Raw genomic sequence first — 24,164 nt, 5'->3', positions numbered from 1 at the left:
CCTAGGATTTCAATTGACCACTTAAGTGGTAGATAATTAGCCTTTACTTTGTTGTAAATAGGTTCAGCATTTGCCATGTGACTGGTACAGAGATAGCTTGTCACACAACTGGTAAAGATAACAATTGCTTCTACTACTTAAAAATCCTATAATTATGTCAACATTAACACTGCAGAGAGAGACACTGATGAAAATTAGAAAGACCTTCTATGGGATTTTGCTCATATTGATGAATGGAGTATTGATATGAACAATAAACTGCCCAGAGAGGATTTTCCATCTCCACTCTATTAAAAAAAGTGATCCATCACTTCTTTTTATCAGTGAGAAGTTAATTACTTGAGATGCTCCGTCAGTCAAGATTAATTCCATCACATGCTCTGTTGAAAATAATATCAGGGAGTTGTCAATAAATTATGTTTAGCGTCAGCGTTACCATGAGCATAAGTTTGTTTACTCCAAACTAACTTTTCTGCAGCATCTGAAAAGATGTCATATAAGTCAGACAGCACCTAATTTGAGGAGCTAAATCTCCCCTATTTGGTAAAGCAAATTGGTGACCTTATGGTAATACAAAATGTATAGAATAAAGTGAACAAGCATGGATCAACCTAAGCAACAATTAACACACTAGCCACAGATTCTAAAGCTTTGCAGCATTTACTGTTTCCCGGTGTTAAATCTACTGTCTCAGGTTTCCCTCTCTGAAACTTCTAGAAAGAACTCAGATCCTACCAAAAGCAAAGATTAAATAAAACAGGGAAAAAGAATTTTATTCTTACAAAATCATTACTTAAGTGAAACAAACGGAGTTCAGAAATAATGTCTGCAAAGAAAAATAGAAATACCCAGACCAACATACAACGCTAACTTACTGATTGTAACCAATGGATTTCCGTTTGTTGTACTCAAGTCCAGTGAGTTTTTGGTCGTAGATGGAGCCTGCAAATCAAGCTTGAGATAGGTCAATGCATAGCCTCATATTGACAACTATGGTATAGCAAAAAGGCCAACTTACAATATATATATAAAAAAAAGAAAAAAAGAAAAAGAAAATATATGACAATGACCACCAACTTTGCTTGATATGTTTATCCTTGACTAGTTTGCAGTGTAACTATGCAAAAAGATTTGCAAAACTAAGGGGCCGTTTGGATATGCGGATTTTAGAATCTTGGATTTCCTCAAAATTATAGATGGGAGACGAGAGAAGAAAGAGACCAGCCGTCGTTTTCTGATTTCTTGCCCTTCTTTCCGACAGCAAGAGAGCAGGAGATCGTCCCATGTTTCTAGGTTTTAGAAATCTCAGCACAGGGGAGAGATTTGTAAAACCTGGATTTCTTACTTAAAATCCAAGAAATGCTGTCAGGACGGCATACAGCAGCTTGATCATGAACCCTCTTTTACACTGTTTTAAAACTAAAACCTGGATTCTAAAATCCGCGTATCCAAACGGCCCCTAAATGTTGCGACTTGCGAGCACTTGGCAAGGAAGTTATTACAGCTCAGGTATCTTCTATAAAAGAGCAAATGGAGGGGCAAATGTAAAAGGATAGCCAATACAACATGCAATCGCCTCTTCAAGTACATGATATGTTCATTCTGAAGATGGAATCATCATCTTCAGCAACTGTGTTAAACATCATATTGTATAACAGATTAGGAAAAAAACATAACCTAAGCATTTATGCATTTGTTTGTTCGGATCCATTAGGATTCCATCAAATCCAATATTCTTTACTTATATAACCTCTGCCCTAATGGCATGATATCAGGGTATGGCACCTCGAATTTAATTTTCTTTAAAAGGGGCATAGCCATTACCTGAGTTTACAAGCTTGATGAACTTGATTTGTTATCTCATGTCTGCTTTTCATGAGAAAAGACCAATTGAAGTGGAGGGTTTCTGCAAACAACAAGGGGCTAAGGCAACAATTGAATCAAATGATATTGAACATGTTTCCCAACTCTTCCCAAGAAACAAGTGCGATATTTCTTTACAAAATTGTGCTCAATTTCGTACATGGCAATTCCGCCAAGATCTCTTCATTAGTTGGGGAAGAATCAGCATGCATCGGATTTTTTGAGGAAGGTATCGAGAGAGGATTTGATTTGGTTAAAAAAGAAAAGAAAACAGGGAATCATGAACTTTTTGCCAGATGCTCGCAATGTAAGCAAAGGAATCAAAATCTACAATTAGAACCATTTAAAAAAACACTTCGATACTTCAGGTATGGAAATGGTCAAAGTTAGAGTTCGATTGATATCAATTTTGAGTCCGCATTATACAAAAATTGATTACGTCACAAGATTTCTGTTTGATCAATCCCTACAGAGAAGTATAAAATGACATCTGGACAGTAAAAATTTTACCAGCCAAAATGGCTGAGCAACATCAATAGAAGTGACTTAGCAATTAGGATTAGCTGAAATATCAGATTCCATGTCATTATGACGTAAGGAATTCTTTGCTTCGAGAGTCACAGAAATAAACACAGTCTGGACTTGGAAGATGTAAAGTTCGTAACTGTTACCAGTGATGATACAGAGCGGTGAAGTCTAGAACACATTGAATGGTGAAGACCTATGACAAGACACCCGCTGATGGTAAAACCAAAGAAACTGAAAGAAGAAAAGGGTTGCATGAAGAAAGTGTGTAAAGAGGTCAAATTGTAAATAATGGGGGTATTTTGTTCATTTGATCTCTTTATGTATAAATACAAATGTATTCCTCGGTAATAAATCAGATATATTTTCTAGATTCTCTTCCTTTCATACTCTTGCTATTGAGCACTTTGGCAAGCGTATCCCGCACCTATAGAGTGACGGAGATGGTAAGCACACCGCCTCCCAGGACTTAGCAATTTTTTATTATCACATGGCATCTACTAGATGGCATCAGATCACTCACAGGCCCACATACACCATCGACGTAGAATGGAGCAGCTGAACAAAAGCATCAACACTATTGAAGACGAATGTTATTTCACTCGGGGCACTCAAGTATCTCTGGACTAAGATCTTCAACAATAAAGTGCATGACAATCAACATGCTTTCGTCCACCAATCTAGGCCAAGCCTCCCCTACTCAGATTCTCACTGGAGCAAATCCAAATTACTCATTTCTTAGATCATGGAGGTGTATTTCCTATGTGCATGTGGCCTCTTTCACTCGGAAGAAATTCACCCTAAGGTTATCATTCACATTTTGTGAGACGTAGAGACAACAGCATAAATGGTTACTCACTATTGTCTCACAAACTCCCAATCTCACGACATGTTTCATTCCATAAGCCTCACTTTTATGATCCACTTAACACTAGTCATGAGATTAAGGAAGCAATATCTCAAGATGTGGCATGTTTGTCAGATTTTACTCCAGCAAACAGCACTCTATCCCCCTCCTCCCAACACCCACTTCTGCTATTGTTAGTCACTCTATAGCACTATATGATAAGCATTATGTCTTTCAAAGACACAAGCAGAATCAACAAGCTTCAGCAGATGATCTAGGGACATTCAATGAGGCAGTTTCTGTTGAAGTGTGGATACAGAACCGAATGGGGATTTTTCTGCTAAGTCATTTTTTGCCTCTATTAATAGTGGTCTGGTTTCTTCTAGTAGCAGAGTATGGAAATCGATGGCTCCACCAAGAGTAATGGCTTTTGTTTGGACACTTGTCCACAAGCAGATTAACACTTGTGATCGGCTCAAAAAAAGGCATTTCCACCTAGCGAGTAATGCTGCCACTGTTTGGAGGCAGAGGATATGCTGGATCACCTAATGCTTCACTGTCCTTTCTCTTTCAAACTTTGGACTATGGCATTTAGAATCTTTGGAATGTCATGGGTCTGCCCTAAATCTACCAGGAAAGTACTGCTAAACTGGAACTCTAGTCCCTTTGGGAATCTGAGACGCCTGCTATGGAGCACTATTCTGTATGCCATTCTATGTTGGAAAGAACGTAATCGAAAGATCTTTGAGGAATCGCAAAGGAGTGTAAGCCGTGTTATTGCGGATATCATAGTGGAAATCATCTCCTGGGCAAAAGCAAAAGAGAGAGTTCCATATACATCCTCTGACATCCTTCGTAACTGGTGGGCGACCATATGGGATAGAACTTGTCCCCTTCTTGATTATTAATGAAATTGTCATCTTTCAAAAAAAAAAGAGTGGATAGAGGCTATAGCTTTGAAAGGGGAGAATTGTACTGCAATGACATATAGGATGTAATTCACATACATGCGTGCAAAAATGTGGTAGGCTCCAAGTAGGTATTCAAGGTGAAGATAAAACTTGATGGCACCATAGAGAGGTACAAGGCAAGGCTAGTAGCTGCGGGATAAAACCAGAGACGGTGACTTTATGACGAGACATCTAGTACAATAGTCATGACTCACGAGTAAGGTAGTGCAATTCATCCTTGCCCTAGACAATATGTTTGGTAGAACACTTAGCCAGATGGACATGAGTAATGCTTTTCTTCATAGATCATTCAAAAGCAAGTATATATAGAGCAGCAATAAGGGTTTAAGACTTAAAGAGTGTAGATAGAAATCGGGTTGTTTCTCAACGCAAGAAGATGACCTATGAGTTGAAATAGGCTCCCAAGGAATGGTTCGACAAACTACATTAGACACTTAAGTATAGTGGCTACATAATGAGTAAGTCTAATAAATATTTGCTCATTAAGCATCCTCACTCAGAAATGGTATTGGTACAAGTTAATGTGGATGACACCATTATAACAGGGAGTGACACATTTGAGATTCAATGTCTTACAAATAACCTAAAAGATACCTTCAACATGAAGGACCTAGAAGAGTTACAGTATTTTCTAGGAGTGGAGATACAAAGATACAAGGAAGGATTGCATATTTCTCAAAAAAGAGTTATGTAGTGAATCTTAACAGGTTCAAGATGATTAATTGCAAATCAGTTAGCACACATGTAGTATATAAAAAGATTAGTGGGCAAGGGGGGAAGATAAAAAATCCCCACTTCTGTAAAAGTATGGCAGGGGAACTTCAGCATCTCACTCTCATTTAGTCTGACAAAACCTCTGAGGGCTTGTCGGTGCCTAAATGATCCTAGATAGGAGCATCTTCAAGCGGCCAAGGGACTCCTAAGACACACCAAGGGCATATTAGATCATGAGGTAGCACAGCAGGCTATGAAAGTCAAAGTATGGGGATATTCAAATGCATATTGTTGGGTGGAAGATCTAGACCCACAGAGTTAGTTGTTAGGGCATTGCATTCTACTTAATGGTTATCTAATCTCACAGGGCAGTAAAAAGCATGGGATTGTAGCTAGATCAAGTGCAGAGGCTGATTACGGGTCTATGGCTTCCAGTGCAACAGAACTTACATGGCCAAGACAGCTTCTACAAGACCTAAATTTAAGATCAAGTTCACATCTACTTTATTTTGACAATCAGTGTGTCAACAAACTATCCCAAAATCCTGTTTTCCATACTAGGACAAAGCATATTGAGATAAACTATTATTTCACACGTGAAAAGGTTGAAGATGGTTGAATTTATCCAAACTATGTCTCGAGAAAGAGAAAGCTGCAGATGTTTTCACAAAGGGGTTTCACAGTTGATCATCATCACTATTCGGTCGAATACATTAACATGCTTCATAGAACAGTTCAGCTTGAGGGGAGTTCTAAAAGAAGTCAAATTGTATAACTAGGGGCCTTTTGGTTATTTGACCTTTTTGACCTCTTATATGACCTGTTTGTGAATAAATACCAACGAATTCACCATTTTCAAAATCAATGAAGTTGGAATAGAGTCCAGACTCCATATTTTCTCTTCCCTTCTATTTTGTACCTTTTTGGTTCATTATATTCAAGAGAATTTTCACAAAATGATTGTATAATGAAATCATAGTGCTACTCTCATAGCCACCAACCCTGTGTTTTACAAAAGACAAAACTTGTTGAATTTGGCTGAATCTTTATTAAAGGAAAAGGTACAAGAGGAATTGTTAAAGATTCCTTTGGTCATAAGCAAGGATCAACCAGTTGAATGAAGCATTCTGAAGGAATAGATTCAATTATGAATAAGCAAGCTAGGAATTATTCGATTACATTCCATCTCACAGGGGTGTTATAAAGATTGAAACTTAGCGCATCTTATATCGACTATGAACAATTGTTCTATATGGATAGTTTGGAAATTCTTTCATTCACTTATATGTACTTTGCACTTTTGCATAAAATGTTCTCGTTAGGGGGTTGGCTTACGGCGGCAAGAACCTCCCGCGGGCTCGAAAAGGGGCTTGACAGCCTGGCCTAGGTCGCACCCAACAGGTGTGCAGCACCTTATGCCCATTCCTCACTTAGTAGGGGGCTTTGCGCTGTTGTTGATAGTAGTACGGGGTGTTGTGCCGTGGCCAGCCTATACTTTAAGGCTCCGTTCCTTTCGATGTAAAACGGATGCAAAATTTGTTTTATGTTCATTTTTACAACATAAAACAAATTTTACGTCCAAAGGAACAGAGCCTAAGAGAATTAATTGTGCCTCTCTCATCACCAATTGGTTTTGGGAAACTTGGTTACGCTAACGATGCTACATGTGGTACTAGAGCGAGGTCCCAGGTTTAAGACTCCCCTGGGTAGTTTCTGGGGGGGATTGTTGGCTTATAGTTATAGGGGCCAGTCGTCCTCAGGAGGCTGGCTTATAGAGGGGCAAGAACCTCCTGCTGGCTCAAAAAGGGGCTTTACAGCCCAACCTGGGACGCACCTAAGAGGTGTGCAGCAACTTATGCCCATCCCTCACTTAGTAGGGGGGCTCTGCACTGCCATTGATAGCAATACAGGTGTTGTGTTGTGATCAGCCTAGACTTTAATAGAATTAGTCTAGTCTCTCCCATCACCAATTGATTATGGGAAACTTGGTTGTGCTAACAATCCTAAAGTTTTCTTCATAAATTAAACGAAGTGAGCCAATAAACCAATTTAACTATAGTAATAACAAGATTCAAAGCCAAAAATAACAATGTTGCAAAACTCAATCATCGTTATGAAGTGAAATGTTTAATTTGTTCCACAAAACGAGCAACAACCCTTATTTATGCAATTCATCATCATTATAATTTACTTCGAAAAAAACATTATAAATCTACTTGAAACAAAATCAAGCCTTATTTATGCAATTCATCATCATAATAATTTACCAAAATCCTTTATATCATGAAACAAAATCAACTTACGAAAACTAAAATAATCAAATAACTACAACTGCATTACCTTTTTGGAAACCCTAGGTTGGTTCTTGCACGGGCTCTTCATCTTAAAATAGCAATCAAAACCAAAACCCTTTCATAATCAGACCTCTGATAAAATCATGAAAAAACAAGCTAAGAAAACTAAGATAATCAAATATTAAGGACTGAATTACCTTTTTGGAAACCCTAGATTGGTTATTTCGCCTCCTCTTTTTACTCTTACTCTCGTTTTCTGAATACTCCTCTCCACCTTCGTATTCTTCTTCTAAATCCCCGTTTTCTAAATCTCTGCGAGGATTCTCACACGGAAAAAGCCTCGATTGGACAAATCGGCGAGTTTTCCTTTTAGTTTCCTCTGCTAATTTCTCCATAGAGGGAGATCGGTGTTTTGGGGGTTTTGGAAATTTAGGGGGTGTGGAGGGGGAATTCAGGGCTCGGAATAATTTTGCGTGATTTCCCGCCTTTAAGAATGACTCGCGCACATCTCTCGCCTTTCTTTTTTGCAATCACATGTACTTAAGTAGATGGCGAGTTTCCTTTGACATGTAGGTTTCATAAATTAAGGGCGATGATAAAATCGCACCCACTGTAGGATAATTCGCGCCACTGTAAACGTCAGATAGATTAAAGTCTGCCACAATTCACGTTGTAGAGGTGCGAATTATCCTGCAGTGGGTGCGAATTTATCATAGTCCTAAATTAATATTCATTAATTAGTTTAGGGCAATGATATATTCGCACCCCCTGATGGATAATTGCGTTAAAGGGTGCGACATCAATTCCTTTCTCCGTTTGGTTGCCGGGTTTTTTTCTTTTCCTCGGATTTATGTGGGTAAAGGTAAGAGACAAAGGAGGGGACAAGCATTAATTAGAGAAATATATTATGATGAGTGAAGAGAGAAGGTAGAGAGAGAAAGAGAGACCACCATTTTCAAGACAAGATTTTGCTAATGTCACCAAGAAAAAGCTGATGTGACCACTAAATATTCTCCCACATATATCCTAGGAAAAAAGAAAACCCAGCAACCTACTAGCACCTTACTCCCACTTAAATTACTCTCTTGTATAATCTATCTCTCTTTTTATCTATTTATAATATGGGGAAATTAAATGATGAATGGGAGTACGAACTCGTACATATCATCCAGCCCTTGATATTTGATCCAACAGCAGCACATTTTTTATGATGCTATGCTGGATCAAATATCAAGGACAGTAGTTCAACTTTACCACAAATACAAGCTTGTACGCCCTATTATCATATATAATGTCTCATATAATCTATCTTGTCTATAATCTCTCTATAATATGAGGAATGCTAGATTCAAGGGTGCCCCTGCAAAATCTATGGGCGTCCCCATCAGTCGAATGTAACCAAAGTACATGTAAAAATGTAAAAGTCGATGAGTATTGAATGCACTTTGGTTACCTTCAACCAGTCTGGGTGCCCTTTCAACAGATTTTTGCAAGGGCGCCCTGAGTCTAGCATTCCTCCTATAATACATATTCCTTTGCATTCTCAAAAATAATGAAACTCTGTAATCTATACTAAATCAATGAGAGGGGATGTGACCTCACCAATAGTCCTTGCAAGAGCACAAACCACCCTTAAAATGATGGAATCTGTGGGCATCTCTCTATATAATCTCTCGACCAGTAGTCTTTGCTATCAACTTAATTGCAGAATGGCAATCCCCGCATACCCGAAGGTTCTTCATGACACGAATTGGCACCCCATTTGGCACCCTAAGAATTCCAAATGCCACTGCAAGCTTCTCACTATGGTAGCCCAAGCTATGTATCTTCTGCTCCTCATCAACATCATGAAGCACGAAACTAAGATCGGGACAATATCCCGCCTCTCTTAACATCCCACCCAATCTCTCCAACATACCAATTATCATCTTATGATCAGGATGCCCCAATCCATCTCCCCCAGTAAACATATGTACCATCTTCTCAACCTCAATCCAGCTACGCCCCGGAGACTTGCTCACATTCCTCACCCTCATAACTTCTCTCAGCTCAGCAACATCGTCCCATCTCCCTTTCGATGCATAGATATTCGATAGCAAAATATAAGGCCCAGCATTTTTAGGCTCAAGCACAAGAAGCTTCTTTGCTGCAATCTCAGCTAACTCTAAGTTCGCGTGGGTGCTACACACACCTAACAAAGCACCCCAAACAACAGCGTCAGCTTCCATTGGCATATTCTCGATCAAATCCATTGCCTTTTGGATATGCCCCGCTCGGCCAAGCATATCAACCATACAAGTATAATGCTCAGCCTTTGGCTCAATCTTATAATCTAAGATCATCGATTCGAAAAGTTTTCTTCCTTCTATAATCCTCCCCGTATAGCTACAAGCAGAGAGAACCCCGACAAATGTAACATCATCGGGTACCATGCCTAATGAAACCATGTCATGAAAAACTTGTAAAGCTTCCTCTCCTAAGCCATGTTGGGCATAACCAGTGATCATCGAGTTCCACATAACTACATCCTTTAAAGTGAACCGGTCGAACACCCGCTTAGCCCTAACAAGATCACCGCACTTAACATACATTGTAATCAAAACCGAAGCAACAAACACATCCGAATCAAATTGCAATTTCACCACCTCAGCATGAATCTGCCTACCATGATCAAGGAACTTTTACTTAGGGAAATTGTATTGGCACTCTCTCCTCATTTAAAACCCCCCGTTACACTACACTACACTACGAATAGGCAACTCTAATCCGATTTTTCTAAAATTTTACAAGGACCTACTTGCGAAACTAAACTACCCTATGACTGATTTTGGGACACTACTTCACTCATTTAAAAGGTTTTATTCAAAACGAGGTATAAAGGGGTTCGGTCAAAATGGGGTGTCTACAACTAGTAACTTGAACCGGTGACTACTGTTAGATAGACCAAAGCCATAAGGCGTGCCCATGGACCAAAATGACCCCTCAGGTCGAAGGCCGTATCCAAGGGTCCTGTCTGATAGAATAACCTTATCCAAATCCGTGTCGACATGTTATTCTGTAAATTGATCCGTTCAGTGCGTGATCCAATCATTGCAAGCATTCCACCTGCTTAGAGTCAACAACTCCCGTGACTTAGATAAGCCACCCCAATGCCTGTATGGAAGGAGTTTTGATGATGGTTGTGTACAGGTACGAGATGTACATTCTCATCTCCAGCCAGGAACATTCTAGGTCTGCAAAGAATCGAAAGGTCATATCTCCCCGCCACATAATCTCTATCTGCATGACCAATCTTACGATGTTACCTAAGGACAAACGTGTGTCTAGAAGCACATCACACACTCCAATAAAGTACCCAATAAATGTCACAAAACAATAAAATAATGGTTTCAATAGAACAACAACTGGATTTTAAGGCATACACTCTAACACAGTCGACCGGCCATGGCGTGGTCAACCGGACCCCTAAGGCAATATTTTTAAAAAAATCTAGAAGGCTTACAGCAGTCAAGTGGACGCCCGCAGTCGACTGGCCCTAGACCCGTGGTCGATTGGGAAACTAATTGTAATTTTTTTGAGTTAACAAAGAAATCGCGGCGGTCGACTGGGTTTAACTCATTTTTGAGATCACCAATCATTGGAGTGCTATAGTTTCTTCATTTCTAGACAGAATTAAGGAAGGTTTGACTTGTCAAAAAGCTTGTGATAGGAGGTTCCTAATGAACCCCAACAAACTCACCGAACTCTGCCTGATGGTGAAAAACGAAAAAGGAATTCCTCAAAATAAACCCTAACTGTTACAAATCAATATACTATCGCGGTTTAACACGAAAGTCATGATCTATGTCTATTCTTACCCTATTTCAAACTCTCTGGTGCTTGGAACGATCTCCAGATGCTCAGAGATCTCCAAAGCAATTTCTCTTTATTTTAAGGTTTTTTGATGGAGAATTAACATGTCATTAGTATTCATATGAATTACCAATAACCCTAATACAGAAATTTTTTCAATCTACCTAATATACCCCTAGGCTCAAACGAAATTACGTGTAGGGTATTTCAAGGGAAGGTCCTGCTTCTCTCAATCCATATTATAACATAATTAGGGTTATACTATATACCCAACAGTGCTGTGACTTTTGTCAGTTCTATCTTGGCTGGGTATGGTTTGTTTTTGCCTTAGATTCCATTTCTGCATGTTATGTTCATATGGTGGATTCTTTCTGCGTTCTGTTCGAGACTCCGAGGTAAGGGCCCTAGTCCTTTAATCCGTTCACTTGTTTTCCCGAGAAAGGAAAAGAAATCACGAGAAAAGGATGCCCGAGAAACTGACGTGGCAAAAGGAAAAGAAATCCCGAGAAACTGTGCAGGAAAAGGTTTCCCGTGCCTGTTCACGGGCGCAGGAAATGTGCAGGAAAAGGTTTCCCGAGAAACTGCTTGCCCATCGTTTTTCACTTGTTTTACCAGGAAAGCAAATCTGATCAAAATGGTGGTGTGGACCCCGATCCAAGAGAGTCTGAGGGACCTGCCCCCAGACGAGTCTTAGGATCATCCACGTGAAGGAGAGCTCCGCCAAGGAACTCTCGAAAGAGTGCCCCTCACAGCATGAGCGGCGATATAAAGTGAGATACCTCTCGATTCGGGGACTAGCCCGGATTCGAGGCGCACCTTAAACAAAGAAGAGTCGCCATTCAAGGAAGTAGGCCCTGGATCCAATGTTTTGCTCTGTTGCAACAGACAACCAGAGATACAAAAGGTCAGTGCCTGATGACGAATGGGGAAGGGGTTAGGCGCCCCCAATTCGCCCAAGTGCAAGCACCTGGTCTCTTATGCCATTTATTATTAACTTTGAAGAATTTTGGGCAAAAATCATGTGAAATGGGAACAATCATCCCCGAGAAAACGTCTATCTAAGCATGCATGACCCGGGGATGGGCAAAGAAACTGAACATCCAAATCCTAACTCATCGCATCTAATCCTAACTCATCACATCTAAGAAAGCAATAAACAATCGAATGCATAGCTACAGCTAAGCAGATAATGACAGATATAATGAGATAAGGAAAGCAAATATCTAAGTTTAGACAGATAATCAAGCTAAGACGAATGGATAAACGCTATAGCTAAGCAATCAAAGAAGTAAAGTAAACACACTAGCATGCGAGCCTATGCAAGAGATAAGACTAAGAAAATGGCAATCGATCGCACGCTAGAAGAACAAACAAACTAGAATGCATGAGAAATCTAAGATAAGCACACATCAAGCTAAAAGGTGTAAGAAAAGAAAGAAATCGGAAAATCAACGGCATGTGAGAACCAAAAATGCCAGGGGAAAGAAGATGGAACACACGATAGGCTCAGAGGGCGATTCAAAAGGAATCAAGCCCAGCGATCCTAATCTGCTGAAGATCGGACAAGTCTCGCGATCGTCATGACCTATCGTTGGGCTCGGCGAGGACAATCCCTGTAAAGGGGCCACGCTACGTCATCGCCCGCCCCAAAACCCGATAAAACGTCAGAAAACCGATGGAAACCGGAAAATCACGATGAAAACCGGAAATGGAATAAAAAGAGGGCTCCGAGTGACCTGGCAATCACCATCCTTGCCCATTTTTGTTTTTTATTTTGAAATGTTTGAAAATATTTATTAAAAAGGTTTGACTGAACTTGGGTGGACCCAAGCTACCTACGTACCCTGCGGAGAGGGATCAAGCCAACGTAGTTCGGACGAAAAGGTGAGAAATATTTGTAAAATGGTGATGTAAAAATGGTGTGACTGGACTCGGGATGCCAGCTGCACGCCTGAGCTGCCTACGTACCCCTCAGCTAGGGATCAAGCAATCCGCAGTTCGGACCAAAATTTCCTAACTACACTCTTAATGACTCTTGATTTTTGAGATTTTTGGTTTTTCAGATGTTTTTTTGATTTTTTGACACAAGAGGACAGAATCCTATCATCACAAGGGGAGGACAGACTCCTGATATCCCGCAAAGGTTGGACAGCATCCTATGCTTTGCGGGGGGAAATAACAGAATCACAGCTTTGCAAGGGTTGGACAGCATCCTATACCTTGCAAGAGACTGGATAAAATCATATGACTTGACGAGAGGTTGGAAAGAATCCTAACCCCTGTGATGATAGGACAGACTCCTGAAAGACTGAAGGACTGACTCCTATGCTGAAGACGGACTCTGAAAGATGGAAAGACGGAATCCTAAACTTTAAGAAGGGATAGGATAGAATCCTAAACTCTACAAGGGTAGGACAGACTCCCAAACCCTAGGACGGTAGGACAGACCCCTGAACTCTCTACGACTGACTCTATAGAGGAAAAAATCCCTTAACCTGCGAAGACTCTAAGGCAGGAAGTAAAGGGGTTTTGCTCAAGATACATTCCGTCATAGCCGGACCCAAGGAAGCTCTTGAATGCTAACGAAGTTCCGAAACTTGCAGCGAATCCCTAAAAATGTACGAGTAGCGACCTTGGAGGTACAACTAACAAGAGATAAAAATAAACTCCAAATCTCAACGAATCAAAATAACCAATTTCTACTGACGCCCTAACTCATCTTGTAATCCAATATTATATACACTAATCAAGGTCATGATAAATGCCCAGAAATGACTGAAATAACAAAAATAAAAGATGGAAGAAACAAATCCAGTTCGTGCATCTATCTAACATGGTTCCATTGATATCATTCCCTAAGCAAGGTTGCTTCAACCATTCATGGTTAACAAGGTCACTTAAATGAAAGACATGATTTAATTCTTTATATTTCCAAAACCAACCACAAATTTAATGTAATGAAAAACTCCAAGCAACTGATTAACAAGGAGACATTAACTATACTAAACATGCCCAAACATATTTATTAGCACTCTAAACAAAACTTAAACAGAAGAGGGAAAATATAACCTGAAATTTGAAAAAGTGATGAACAGGGCTCTAAATTTCGGACTCCTTTTCTAAGATTTCTGAGATGTCTCAGATTCAGATATGAAGACAACAACGGCCGATCTTCGGGTTTTGCCGGAAGATGCTTGCCAATAAAATTGGAGGCTTCGGATGTTGATGGAGGACATTTCCCGCTAGGGTTTGGTTGGAATCTTGGGTGGGTTCTTGACTGGGAAGTGAAATTGGGACCAAATTTCCCCATTCGAATTGTAGCATGTCTTTTGCCCTTTCACGACTGTGGAATTTATAGGTTGTCTGCGTTGAAGTAGTAGAACTGGAGGAGCCGAAAAAGGGTTTCTCAGAATTGTGAACTTTCAGCTTCCCTTTGATGAGTGTTGGGGGAAAATGATGGCAGAGATGGGGTAAAGATGAGATGGTGTAGGGTTGTGATAGAGATGGGATGGGAAGAAGAAGAAGTTGGAGGAGGAAGAAATAAAAATGGGTTTAACAAAGATGGGGACTCGGTGGAGGAGATAGGGAAAGTGGCTGAGAAGGGGGTTTTGATGGTGGGGAAGAAATGGGATTTACAGAGGATAAAGCATAAAATGGGTTTGGTTGGAGTTAGAGGAAGGCATTGCCGGATTTAATGGAGCTTGCCGGAGTTAGGGTAAACGGAGGTGGTAGGTGGCGGATCTAGGTGGAGGTGGGTTTGAACAAAACAGCAGAGGAGTAATGGTGGAGGAGGGTTTGAGGAAGGTGATGGCTGAAAATGGTGCGAGTGAAAATGGGTTTTGATAGAGGGTGGCTGAGATGGGAATGAGGGTTTGGGTATGGTGGAAAAACATAGGAGATGGTCGTATTCGGTGGGGGTTTTAGAGAAGAAGATGGAGGAGGATTGCAGAGGTTGAAGAGGGAGGTAGTGGGCGGCTTGGACTTTGCCGGATTTCGGCCGGAGGAGGAGGAGGAGATGGCGCCCGAGAAGATGGGTAGCTTGCCGGATGTGGGTTTGGTGGTTGGGTTGTTGGGTTTTTTGAAATGGGTTTGGTCTCGAAAATGGGTTTTGGGGGTGGTAGAGAAGGTGGCTGGGTGGAGGAAATGGTGAAGATGGGGTACGGCGTGGTGGGTTTCAATGGGGTTTTGATGGTGTGGTGATGGTGGTGGGCCGAAGTTGGGAGAGGTGGTCGGAGATGGTTGAGAAAAATGAGGATGAAGCACAAAATGGGTTTGGATCTGCTATGGTAAAAAGGAAGATGAAAATGGGGGAAAATGGCAGAGGTGGTGGGTTTTGGATGGTGGTGAAGAGGGTTTGGGGAAGGAGGTGATGGAGATGAATGGTGTAGAGGTGGTTTTCATGGAGGAAGGTGGAGGTAGTGGCGGCCATGGAGGAGGGTGGAGGTAGTGGTGGCCATGGAGGAGGAGGAGAAGAAGAAGTGATGAAGGGGTTCGGGTTTCCGGCGAGTTTTCTCACCTGAGAAGAAGAAGCCCTACCCTCTCTCCCTCTCTCTGCTATATGTAACCAAAAACCCAGAATGAGAAAAAAAAATCCCCTCCTCGTTCACGAGCTCCATTTTGGGTTAAATAGCTAGGGTTATTTCTACAGTTGATCTCAACCCTTAATTTGGTATCTTTCCTCTCTTGAATGCTCCTAGCCCTTGATCATTGCTTGCCCTAATGCCATCTTAGAAATCCTAAGGATCTAGAGTGTTCTAATCCAATCCAGCCTTACACCTCACCCTTTTGATCTAATGGCCCAAGTTTATTGCTTGGGAAAGAAGCAATATCAACTGTACAAAATACCCCCAAGGCTAAGGTGTATTACCCTCTTGCCATTAAGCTCTACTTGCTTTTTCTTTTAATCAATGGGTATCCTTGCTTTGCTAATCCACCCCACTTTTAGGAAAGAAAATATATCTACCTCCTCTTTCTTCCTCGGACAGCCCACCTTATAGAAAAAAGGTAATTTGCGACTCCATTCTTATCTGGACAACCCCCCCTGGTATGTAATTTTTTCCATTCTTGTTTGTTGTATAGGGGGTGTCCCAAACAAGAGTAGGGGTGGGACAAATGATTTTCTTTTCTTTTTTTTAATGCTATTGGCACAGCCATGCTTTGATAATGGTATAAGCTCGGCTTGCATTTTTGTCAATTTTTTGCCCATTTTATATAAAAATTTGCAGGGGCCTCTTGGGAACATTAGCAATCTCTTGGGGAATTTGTACCCACAAATGTGCACAACAAGATGCCCAGAACCCTAGCCTTCTTCTCATTTTGGGCCCACTCCTCAGGAATTTTTGAGATTAATTTCGGAATATTTTGGGACTCGGAATTTGGGAATTTTATTTGATTTTTGGAGTTCTTATTCAATTTTGGGGACTTTAGGGCCTTGTCAAAATGAGGTGTCTACAGGTGGGTGATGGTTTCTCACACTTGTGAGAAAAGACTCTTTTCCACGTCATTTGTGGGATTTTCCATGTTATTTTTGACATTTTCCACCTAATCCTGTTAGTTTCTCGAGAAAACAAGTGAACACCACTATTTTAGCTTTCTCGGGAAAAAAAAGGTGTTTTCCCGGGATTTGATTTCCCGAGAACGCAAGTGAACAGAGCCTACTTTGTTTTATCTAAAGAAATACTCTTTGGGGTCTGCCCCGGGACTTTATCTTCTGAGCTAAAAAAACTAAGAGCTTCGTCGCTAGGTTATCAGCCGTTGGAACAAATGAATGGTGCAGATTAAAAAAAAACTACCAAACTCGTAAAAAGGTTGCCGGTAACCCTCTTCTTCTGTTTTTCCCGATTTTTCAGGTCGAAATACACGTCATTTCCTCATCCTTCCTTCAACGAAAAAACAGGCAAAAAAAAAAAAAAAAGGTGAAAATCGATCATGTTTTGGGCTCAGTTTTTTTTGTTTCTTCGATCTTTTTTTATCCTCTCCTCACTCTGTCCCTCTCGTGTCTAACCCTCTGCCACCCTCCTACCTGAAGATACTTCTTGGGAGAATTTGAAGGAATTGCAATCCGATTATCCTTTTCTCAACCTTGAGGAGAAGGTTAATTTGGATGGGATAGGCAATGATAGCAGCACAGATGAAGAAGTAAGGATGGTGCAGAAATCAGAAGCAGGGAATGAGGAAGCAGAAAGGGATATTAGTAGAGAAGTTCAGGAGAGAATAGGCATTTCAAAACAGAGCAAAGAGGGCGACTCGTAAACCTGTTTGGATGACTGATTATAAGAGTCATTAGTTGAATTAAGGAGATGAATTAGTTAATAAGGTCAATAGTGGAATACTGGGTAAATAGGAGGGTAAGAGAGTAATTGTCAAGGTCTGACAGACCTTTAGGATAGCCAGGCCTTTATATGATTGTAATCGGTCAGAAAATCAACAACGAAAAAGATATTCTCTCATTCTTCTTCTTCTTCTTCTTCTTCTTCAACCTCTCTTCTCTAACTCACTCTGTTTCTGTTCTTTTGTCTGTGCTTAAGTTGACTTGAGCTTATCACCCTCATAAACAAACAATGCTTAATTCTTTGGAGAAGAAAATGATGGTTTTTGGGAAGCAAACGATGGAAGACTAATCTCAACCTATTTTCTTCTCTCACAGAATTGCTTCTCATAGGCTACCTTTTCTAAGAGTACGTTTTTTTAGAATGTTTAATCTGGGTCGTTCACTTGATCCGAGGGTTGAAACCCTGGCGACGAAGCCCGTTGCGATGCACGCGAATCGGTCTCAAAAAAAACTAATAATATGATGCAGCAGAATCACGCTGATGGGCCAAGTTCTAACAAGAGGTTTTTAGAAATTGATATGTTTCTTATTTTACTACCACAAGCCAAGCTTATGGATTGGGAAATTCAAGCAAACCTCGTACGACTTCCCATGAAACAAGCATTTCTTGCTATAGAAATATCTCGTGTTACAGGACATGGAAGAGTGAATATTTTATCTTAGATTTTTTGTGGTGTATGGGTTGTACAGCCCATTACCTTTGAAAAAGTAGTTTACCGCCCACACCATAGGATGATCCAAACCATTCGTTTCTTGGGTCACAATGTAAATAGCTTGTGCCCCAACACTCATTTCCATATATACTACTTTTATATATATATATACTGGACCATATGGCCACAGGGTATGAAATCTCTATATAATCACATCATTACTAGCTCTCATAATCATTGCTAAAATACGATGGAACTTCCAGTGCTCTGCCTGTACAAACCTTACTCCTTCTCATGCTTGCCACCTTCTCTTCTACATTCATCGATAGCTCGGACAAGTGTAAACAGGGCTAACCACATAGCATGCACTCTAGGCACCCAAACGATGGAGCCAATAAATCGTCGGTCAGCAAATTTCCAACAAAGCTTTGGGGATTTCGACTTCATTCAGTCGCTAAAAAGTGATTACAAGGTGATTATTGCAATCCCTAGTGTTTTCTATCATTGATCCGATGTATGTGTATTTGTAGTAAATTGTTCGTTCATTATGTAATGCGTGTTAGAATGTATCATATTTAGTGAGATCTATCCATTGGGTTGTCCAGTTTGACTACTGCTGGCGAATGTATAGTTTCTTGTAGGTTTTGTGTAATCGTTCTTGATTAGTGAATAAATCCCATTTTCTCTTTAATCTTCACAGGGTGAAATGTATGAGAGACAGATCGAGAAGCTGAAGGAAGATGTTAGGTGTTTGCTAAAAAAGAAGACCAACCCTTGGCTCGATTGAAGCTGATTGATACCCTTCAACGCCTTGGCATTGGATATCACTTCAAGAATGAGATGAAGGAAGCACTAAGTATTATCTCCATTGATGATAACAACACGAGGATGAAGGACGACCTCTATGCAACGGCTCTCCGATTTAGGCTCCTTAGACAACATGGGTTTGAAGTCTCACCAGGTAAATATGCTCTCATGCGGGTAACAAACCGCTACGGGTGTGGCACGTTGGCATAAAGTCATGGGTATGCTCCCCACTGACGCGAGTTCAAATCCCCCGGGCTTACCCAATGCACGTGGTTTACGGGTGAATGCGCGCATCAGTAGTGAATTGTCCTGTCCTAAAAATTGGGGGGGGGGGGATACCCAATGTCATAAAAAAAAAAGAAAAAAAAAAGTTTTGATACTGCGATCTCCAACTTTTTGTAGTGTTTGTGTCATACAGATGTTTTCAATGGCTTCATGGATGAGAAAGGCAACTTAATGGCATCTACATGTAAGGATGTAAAGGGGATGTTGAACTTGTACGAAGCTTCGTACCTATCTTTCGACGGGGAGATATTCTTGGATGAAGCTAAAGCTTTCACGATCAGGCATCTCAAGGATGTTAATGAGAAGAAAGTAGGTAAGAACCTGAAAAGACATGTAGAGCATGCCTTGGAGCTTCCTTTCCATTGGAGGATGCCAAGGTAAGAGGCTAGGTGGTACATAGAAACATATGTTGGAGAAGAAGACATGAACCCTTTGTTATTTGAGTTTGCTAAGTTGGATTACAACATGGTGCAAGCCATAAACCAGACCAATGTTAAAGCAATGTCTAGGTAAGTGCATACGAGATATCATTTCCGTAAAAATTTAATGGATATGTCTGTAGCTTTACAAGGTACTTCTGAAAGAAGTTAACATTGCTCTCATTTGTGACACTTATGTCTTAGGTGGTGGACGAATTTGGAACTTGGTAAGCACTTGAGCTTCGCTAGAGACCGTTTGATGGAGAGCTTTCTATGGAGTCTTGGAACTATGTCAGAACCTGAGTTCGGACCAAGTAGAAAGGCGATTACCAAATGTATTCAACTAATAACAACAATTGATGATGTCTATGATATCTATGGTTCAATGGAGGAACTAGAGCTCTTTACAGATGTTGTTGATAGGTGATCTTTGTGTGTGTGTGTGTGTGTGTGATCCCACATATATATTTATCTGGTCCGTCGGCTAGTAACACAATGGGTCCACAATGTTTGTGTGATGCAAACCATTCATTTGATGGGTCGTGACATAGAGAGGGTGTGCCCAAAAAATCAACTCCATAGGATCATCCTAACCATTCATTTGTGGAGGTTATAATGGACTGGTATAAACCTCGACAAATCTGTCCATTTTTAACCTTCACAAATCGAAGGGCTATGATATTATGGAGCTGATTTTTTGGGCACACCCTATCCATGTTAGGGCCCATCAAATGAATGGTTTGGATCACCCAAACAACATGGACCCCACTCTATTTTTTGTTGATGGACCAAGTAAGTTATCTAGTCAAGCGGCCATAAATACTTTTCCCTATATATATATATATATATATATATATATAAAGAGAAAAGTGTTTCTAATCTGCTGTCTAGAGATCATTCTCTAGTCCGGCGACCAAAAAACATGGGTACCACCTTATTTGGGTGATGCAAAGCATTCATTTGATGGGCCCTAATATAGAGAGGATATCCACAAAAAATCAGCTCCATAGGATCATCCCAACCCTGTGATTTGTGGAGCTTAAAATGGACAGCTATAAATCGGCACAAATCTGTCCATTTCTTAGCTCCACAAATGGAAGGGTTAAGATGATCCAATGAAGCTAATTTTTTTTTGACACCCTATCTATGATGGGGCCTATCAAATGAATGCTTTAGATCACCACAAAAAATGTGGGACCCAAGTGTTTTTGGTCGCCGGACTAGAGAATGATCACTTTTCTCATATATAAAATAAGCTAGGAAGAAAAGCCCAGTCTTTTTTGAATTTTGTGAAAAATCTGTGGAATTAACACCTCACTTTTTTTGACTTTTTCTAATAAATGCACCCATTCAACCCACATATTTCCAATCCTAAAAGGCACCCATTCAACCCACATATTTTCAATCCTACCCCGTCCTTTATGCTTTTTAACAAAGGCACCCATTCAACCCACATATTTTCAATCCTACCCCCTCCATTATGCTTTTCAACAAAGGCACCCATTAAAGCCACATAATTTCAATCCTACCCTTTCCTTTGTTAAAAAGCATTAGAAAATATTTTTAGAAATATAAAAAGCATCTATTTTTAGAACAAGTATTTGATACTTTTTAAATTTATTTTTAGCTACTTTTTTCCTTATTTTTTCTACAGATTTTTTAAATAACATCTTTTTTTTGTATCATATACTTCTTTTTTTGCCGTGTCGTGCATTTTTTTACTTTTTTTACACAAAAATTAATAAATTTTTTTTGTATCATATACTTTTTTTTTCGCTGTATCGTGTATCTTTTTTTTTTACACAAAAGAAAATTAGAAAACTCTTTCTTTTGCATTTTTTTCATTATTTGGTACGTGGTTATGCATACTTTTTTGCTTATTGTTTCTACATATTTTTAACTAATTTTTTTTTGGTATCATAGTCTTTTTTTTTGCCGTATCGTGCATCGCACGTCGAGTATTACTAGTATATCTATATAGCAGAAGAGAAAATGAGAGAATTATTTGAATTTCTCCCAAAATTCTACGAGAATCACACATCACATTTTAGAATTTTTTTAACAAAGGCACCCATTCAACCCCCATATTTTCAATCCTACCCCCTCCTTTATGCTTTTTCACAAAGGCACCCATTAAAGCCACATAATTGCAATCCTACTCCCCTCCCTTATGCTTTGTTAATAAAAAATCTATAGGGTAATCTTAACCATCCGATTTAAGAGGAACAACATATTATGGAAACCTCTATAGATTGGAGGGCTAGGATCAGCATATGGAAATGATTTTTGGGGCACAACCTATTTATGTTATGCTCCATCACATGGACGGTTTGGATCAACCTCTGATGTGGTATGTACAGTTCTTTGTCGGGGTTTTTTTACAAGTATATATATATGGGATTTGCTATACATATATTTATGTCTTGTCAACATTCGATGACCGTATTTCTTGTCTAGTTCTAATATTAGAAACATTTGGTGGATTTTTTTGCAGATGGGATGTTAACGCCTTGGAAAAACTTCCAAATTATATGAAGATATGTTTTATAGCTCTCTTCAACACTATCAACGAAATGGCTTATGAAACCTTAAAAGATCAGGGATGGGAAATCACTCGGAACCTAAAGAAACTGGTGATACATTCATTCTTTCTCTAGTCAAGTTAATTTTCACTCTTTGATAATGCAACTCATTTCATTATCATACTTGTAAGCGTTCAACATATCTATTGAGAGGCTTTGTTTAATTTAGTGGGCAGATTTATGCAAAGCATACCTTGTGGAGCCAAAATGGTATTACAATGGATACGTGCCTACGTTTGATGAGTATCTTAACAATGGATGGATTTCGATATCAGGGTCACTCATAGTATCACACGGCTATATAGTAGCAAAACCGAAGATAACAAAGGAAACACTTGAATGCATAGACAACTATCCGAATCTTCTCCGCTGGTCAAATATGATTTTTCGGCTTTGCGATGATTTGGGGACTTCAACGGTACATTAGCTACACTTTGGCCCTATTGAATTTGGATTTTGAGAATTATTTTTTAGTCCAAAACTGATTATATATTTGACCAAAAATTAAAGCCATGAGTCCAAAACTGATTATTGGACTCATATTTGATTACCATTTTCATTCCAATAATCAATTTTAGATTCGATATAATTCTAAAAATCCAATATCAATTGGGCCTAAATGCTATTTGTAGTCAAATTATCAGTTTTGAACTCAAAATCAATTCTTAAAATCCAAAACTAGTAGCCTTAGTAATCATATTTCTTCAACCATATGTTGATTGAATGTTGCACTATTTAAATCACTAACTTTATTGTATATGTATATTTGTTTCACCAATGTAGGCAGAGCTAGAGAGAGGTGATGTTTCCAAATCTATTCAATGTTACATGCATGAAACTGGCGCTACTGAAGAAGTTGCTCGTGAACATATAAGAGGTCTAATTAATGATTTCTGGAAGAAGCTGAATAAAGAGACTCTATCTTGTTCTCCACTTTCCGAGCCTTTCATCAGTGCGGCATTGGATAATGCAAGGGTTTCCCAATGCTTTTACCAATTCAGTGATGGATTCGGTGTTCCAAACAATGAAACCAAAGAGCGAGCTATATTATTATTGGCTGAACCCATTTCGGTTAAGGAATAATAAGACTGGATTGGTCTATGTAGATGATATGTCTTGGTATCAAATTCATAATAGTATTTTCTATGCTATTGTCTATGCAGTATGAAGTCTGAGCAGTATGCATTGTCTTAGGTTCGGGTATGCCCGTTCCAATCTTCCTTAATATTTTGTATTGTAGTATGGGAATCCTGGTCCTGTCTACCTTCTATATTAATGGATTCTATGTCGCTTTTCAAAAAAATTTCATAATAGTGGTTATCAGAATATACTCAATGTATTATTACTTATATGAATTACGAACTTGATATCAGGAGATATGTCACGCCCCGAACCTAGTGGTTATCAGAATATACTCAATGTATTATTATTTATATGAATTACGAACGTGAAGTGCCGCACAATTGCAAATAACTCACAGACATGCAAGGCTATAGTAGCCAGCAGCCACATTGGCTAACTTACTTCATTAACGATTAAATAGTCAAACAATCCATAGTGTCAACATTTGAATCTCTAAAATGATGACGAACAACCAATAAAGTCATCTCACCCAAGCCTAATAAAGTAATGAAATTATTACAGGATCCCTATTAGTCCTCACGAATAAAAGAAAAATATAACTAATCAAATAATCCCGATGCGCCTATCCTCCACGCCTCCTGACTCCATCCTAAGTCAGCTCTCAGGATCTGTAAAATGTTATCAATGGGGTGAGCCGGCGTCCAATATGTTTAGAAGTGGATATATCCTTAGCGGATCCAAGCATGCCGAGAAAAACATAATATGCAATGTGAGACAGGTAAATCCGAAAACCATCATGGTATAATTGTTGTACAAGTATCCAATGCTCATGAGACCTTTGCTTCCTCAAGCCGAGTGAAGCAAGCGACACAGCTGTAATGAATGACCATGCACAAACACCGCATGGATACCCAAGTTACGGACCCACGGTCCTTAAT

The 24,164-nt window shown here is 39.7% G+C and overlaps 1 protein-coding gene and 2 pseudogenes across 3 annotated transcripts in view; 1 reads left to right on the top strand and 2 right to left on the bottom strand.

Moving 5' to 3' along the window:
- The window catches only part of LOC143889691 (P-loop containing nucleoside triphosphate hydrolases superfamily protein), a 42,765-nt gene extending 35,001 nt beyond the window's left edge, over positions 1-7,764 (bottom strand). Inside the window, exons 1-3 of one of the 2 annotated variants that reach the window (XM_077393988.1) lie at positions 7,412-7,764; positions 7,261-7,302; positions 876-942 (exon numbers count right to left, since the gene is read on the bottom strand). In XM_077393988.1, the coding sequence (XP_077250103.1) occupies positions 876-942; positions 7,261-7,302; positions 7,412-7,609 (307 nt within the window). In that variant the 5' untranslated portion in view covers positions 7,610-7,764. Of the gene's footprint in view, positions 1-875; positions 943-7,260; positions 7,303-7,411 lie in introns of those variants that run through there. The other variant, XM_077393990.1, reaches the window with a different exon arrangement.
- Positions 7,765-8,812: 1,048 nt separating this feature from the next.
- LOC143890927 (pentatricopeptide repeat-containing protein At1g56690, mitochondrial-like) lies at positions 8,813-18,373 on the bottom strand (annotated as a pseudogene).
- A 423-nt stretch (positions 18,374-18,796) lies between these two features.
- On the top strand, positions 18,797-23,308 carry LOC143889689 (alpha-terpineol synthase, chloroplastic-like; annotated as a pseudogene). Its single transcript, XR_013254904.1, has 6 exons — positions 18,797-19,011; positions 19,276-19,651; positions 19,766-19,984; positions 22,056-22,194; positions 22,313-22,561; positions 22,927-23,308. The product of XR_013254904.1 is annotated as an alpha-terpineol synthase, chloroplastic-like (transcript).
- The last annotated feature ends 856 nt before the right edge of the window (positions 23,309-24,164 follow it).

Source organism: Tasmannia lanceolata, unplaced genomic scaffold, assembly GCF_043159265.1.
Source record: "Tasmannia lanceolata isolate RefF3 unplaced genomic scaffold, GAP_Taslan_0.1 ptg000013l, whole genome shotgun sequence".
Classification (NCBI taxonomy): domain Eukaryota; kingdom Viridiplantae; phylum Streptophyta; class Magnoliopsida; order Canellales; family Winteraceae; genus Tasmannia; species Tasmannia lanceolata.
Note: the sequence above shows the minus strand (reverse complement) of the source record. Positions and strands in the feature narration are given on the sequence as shown.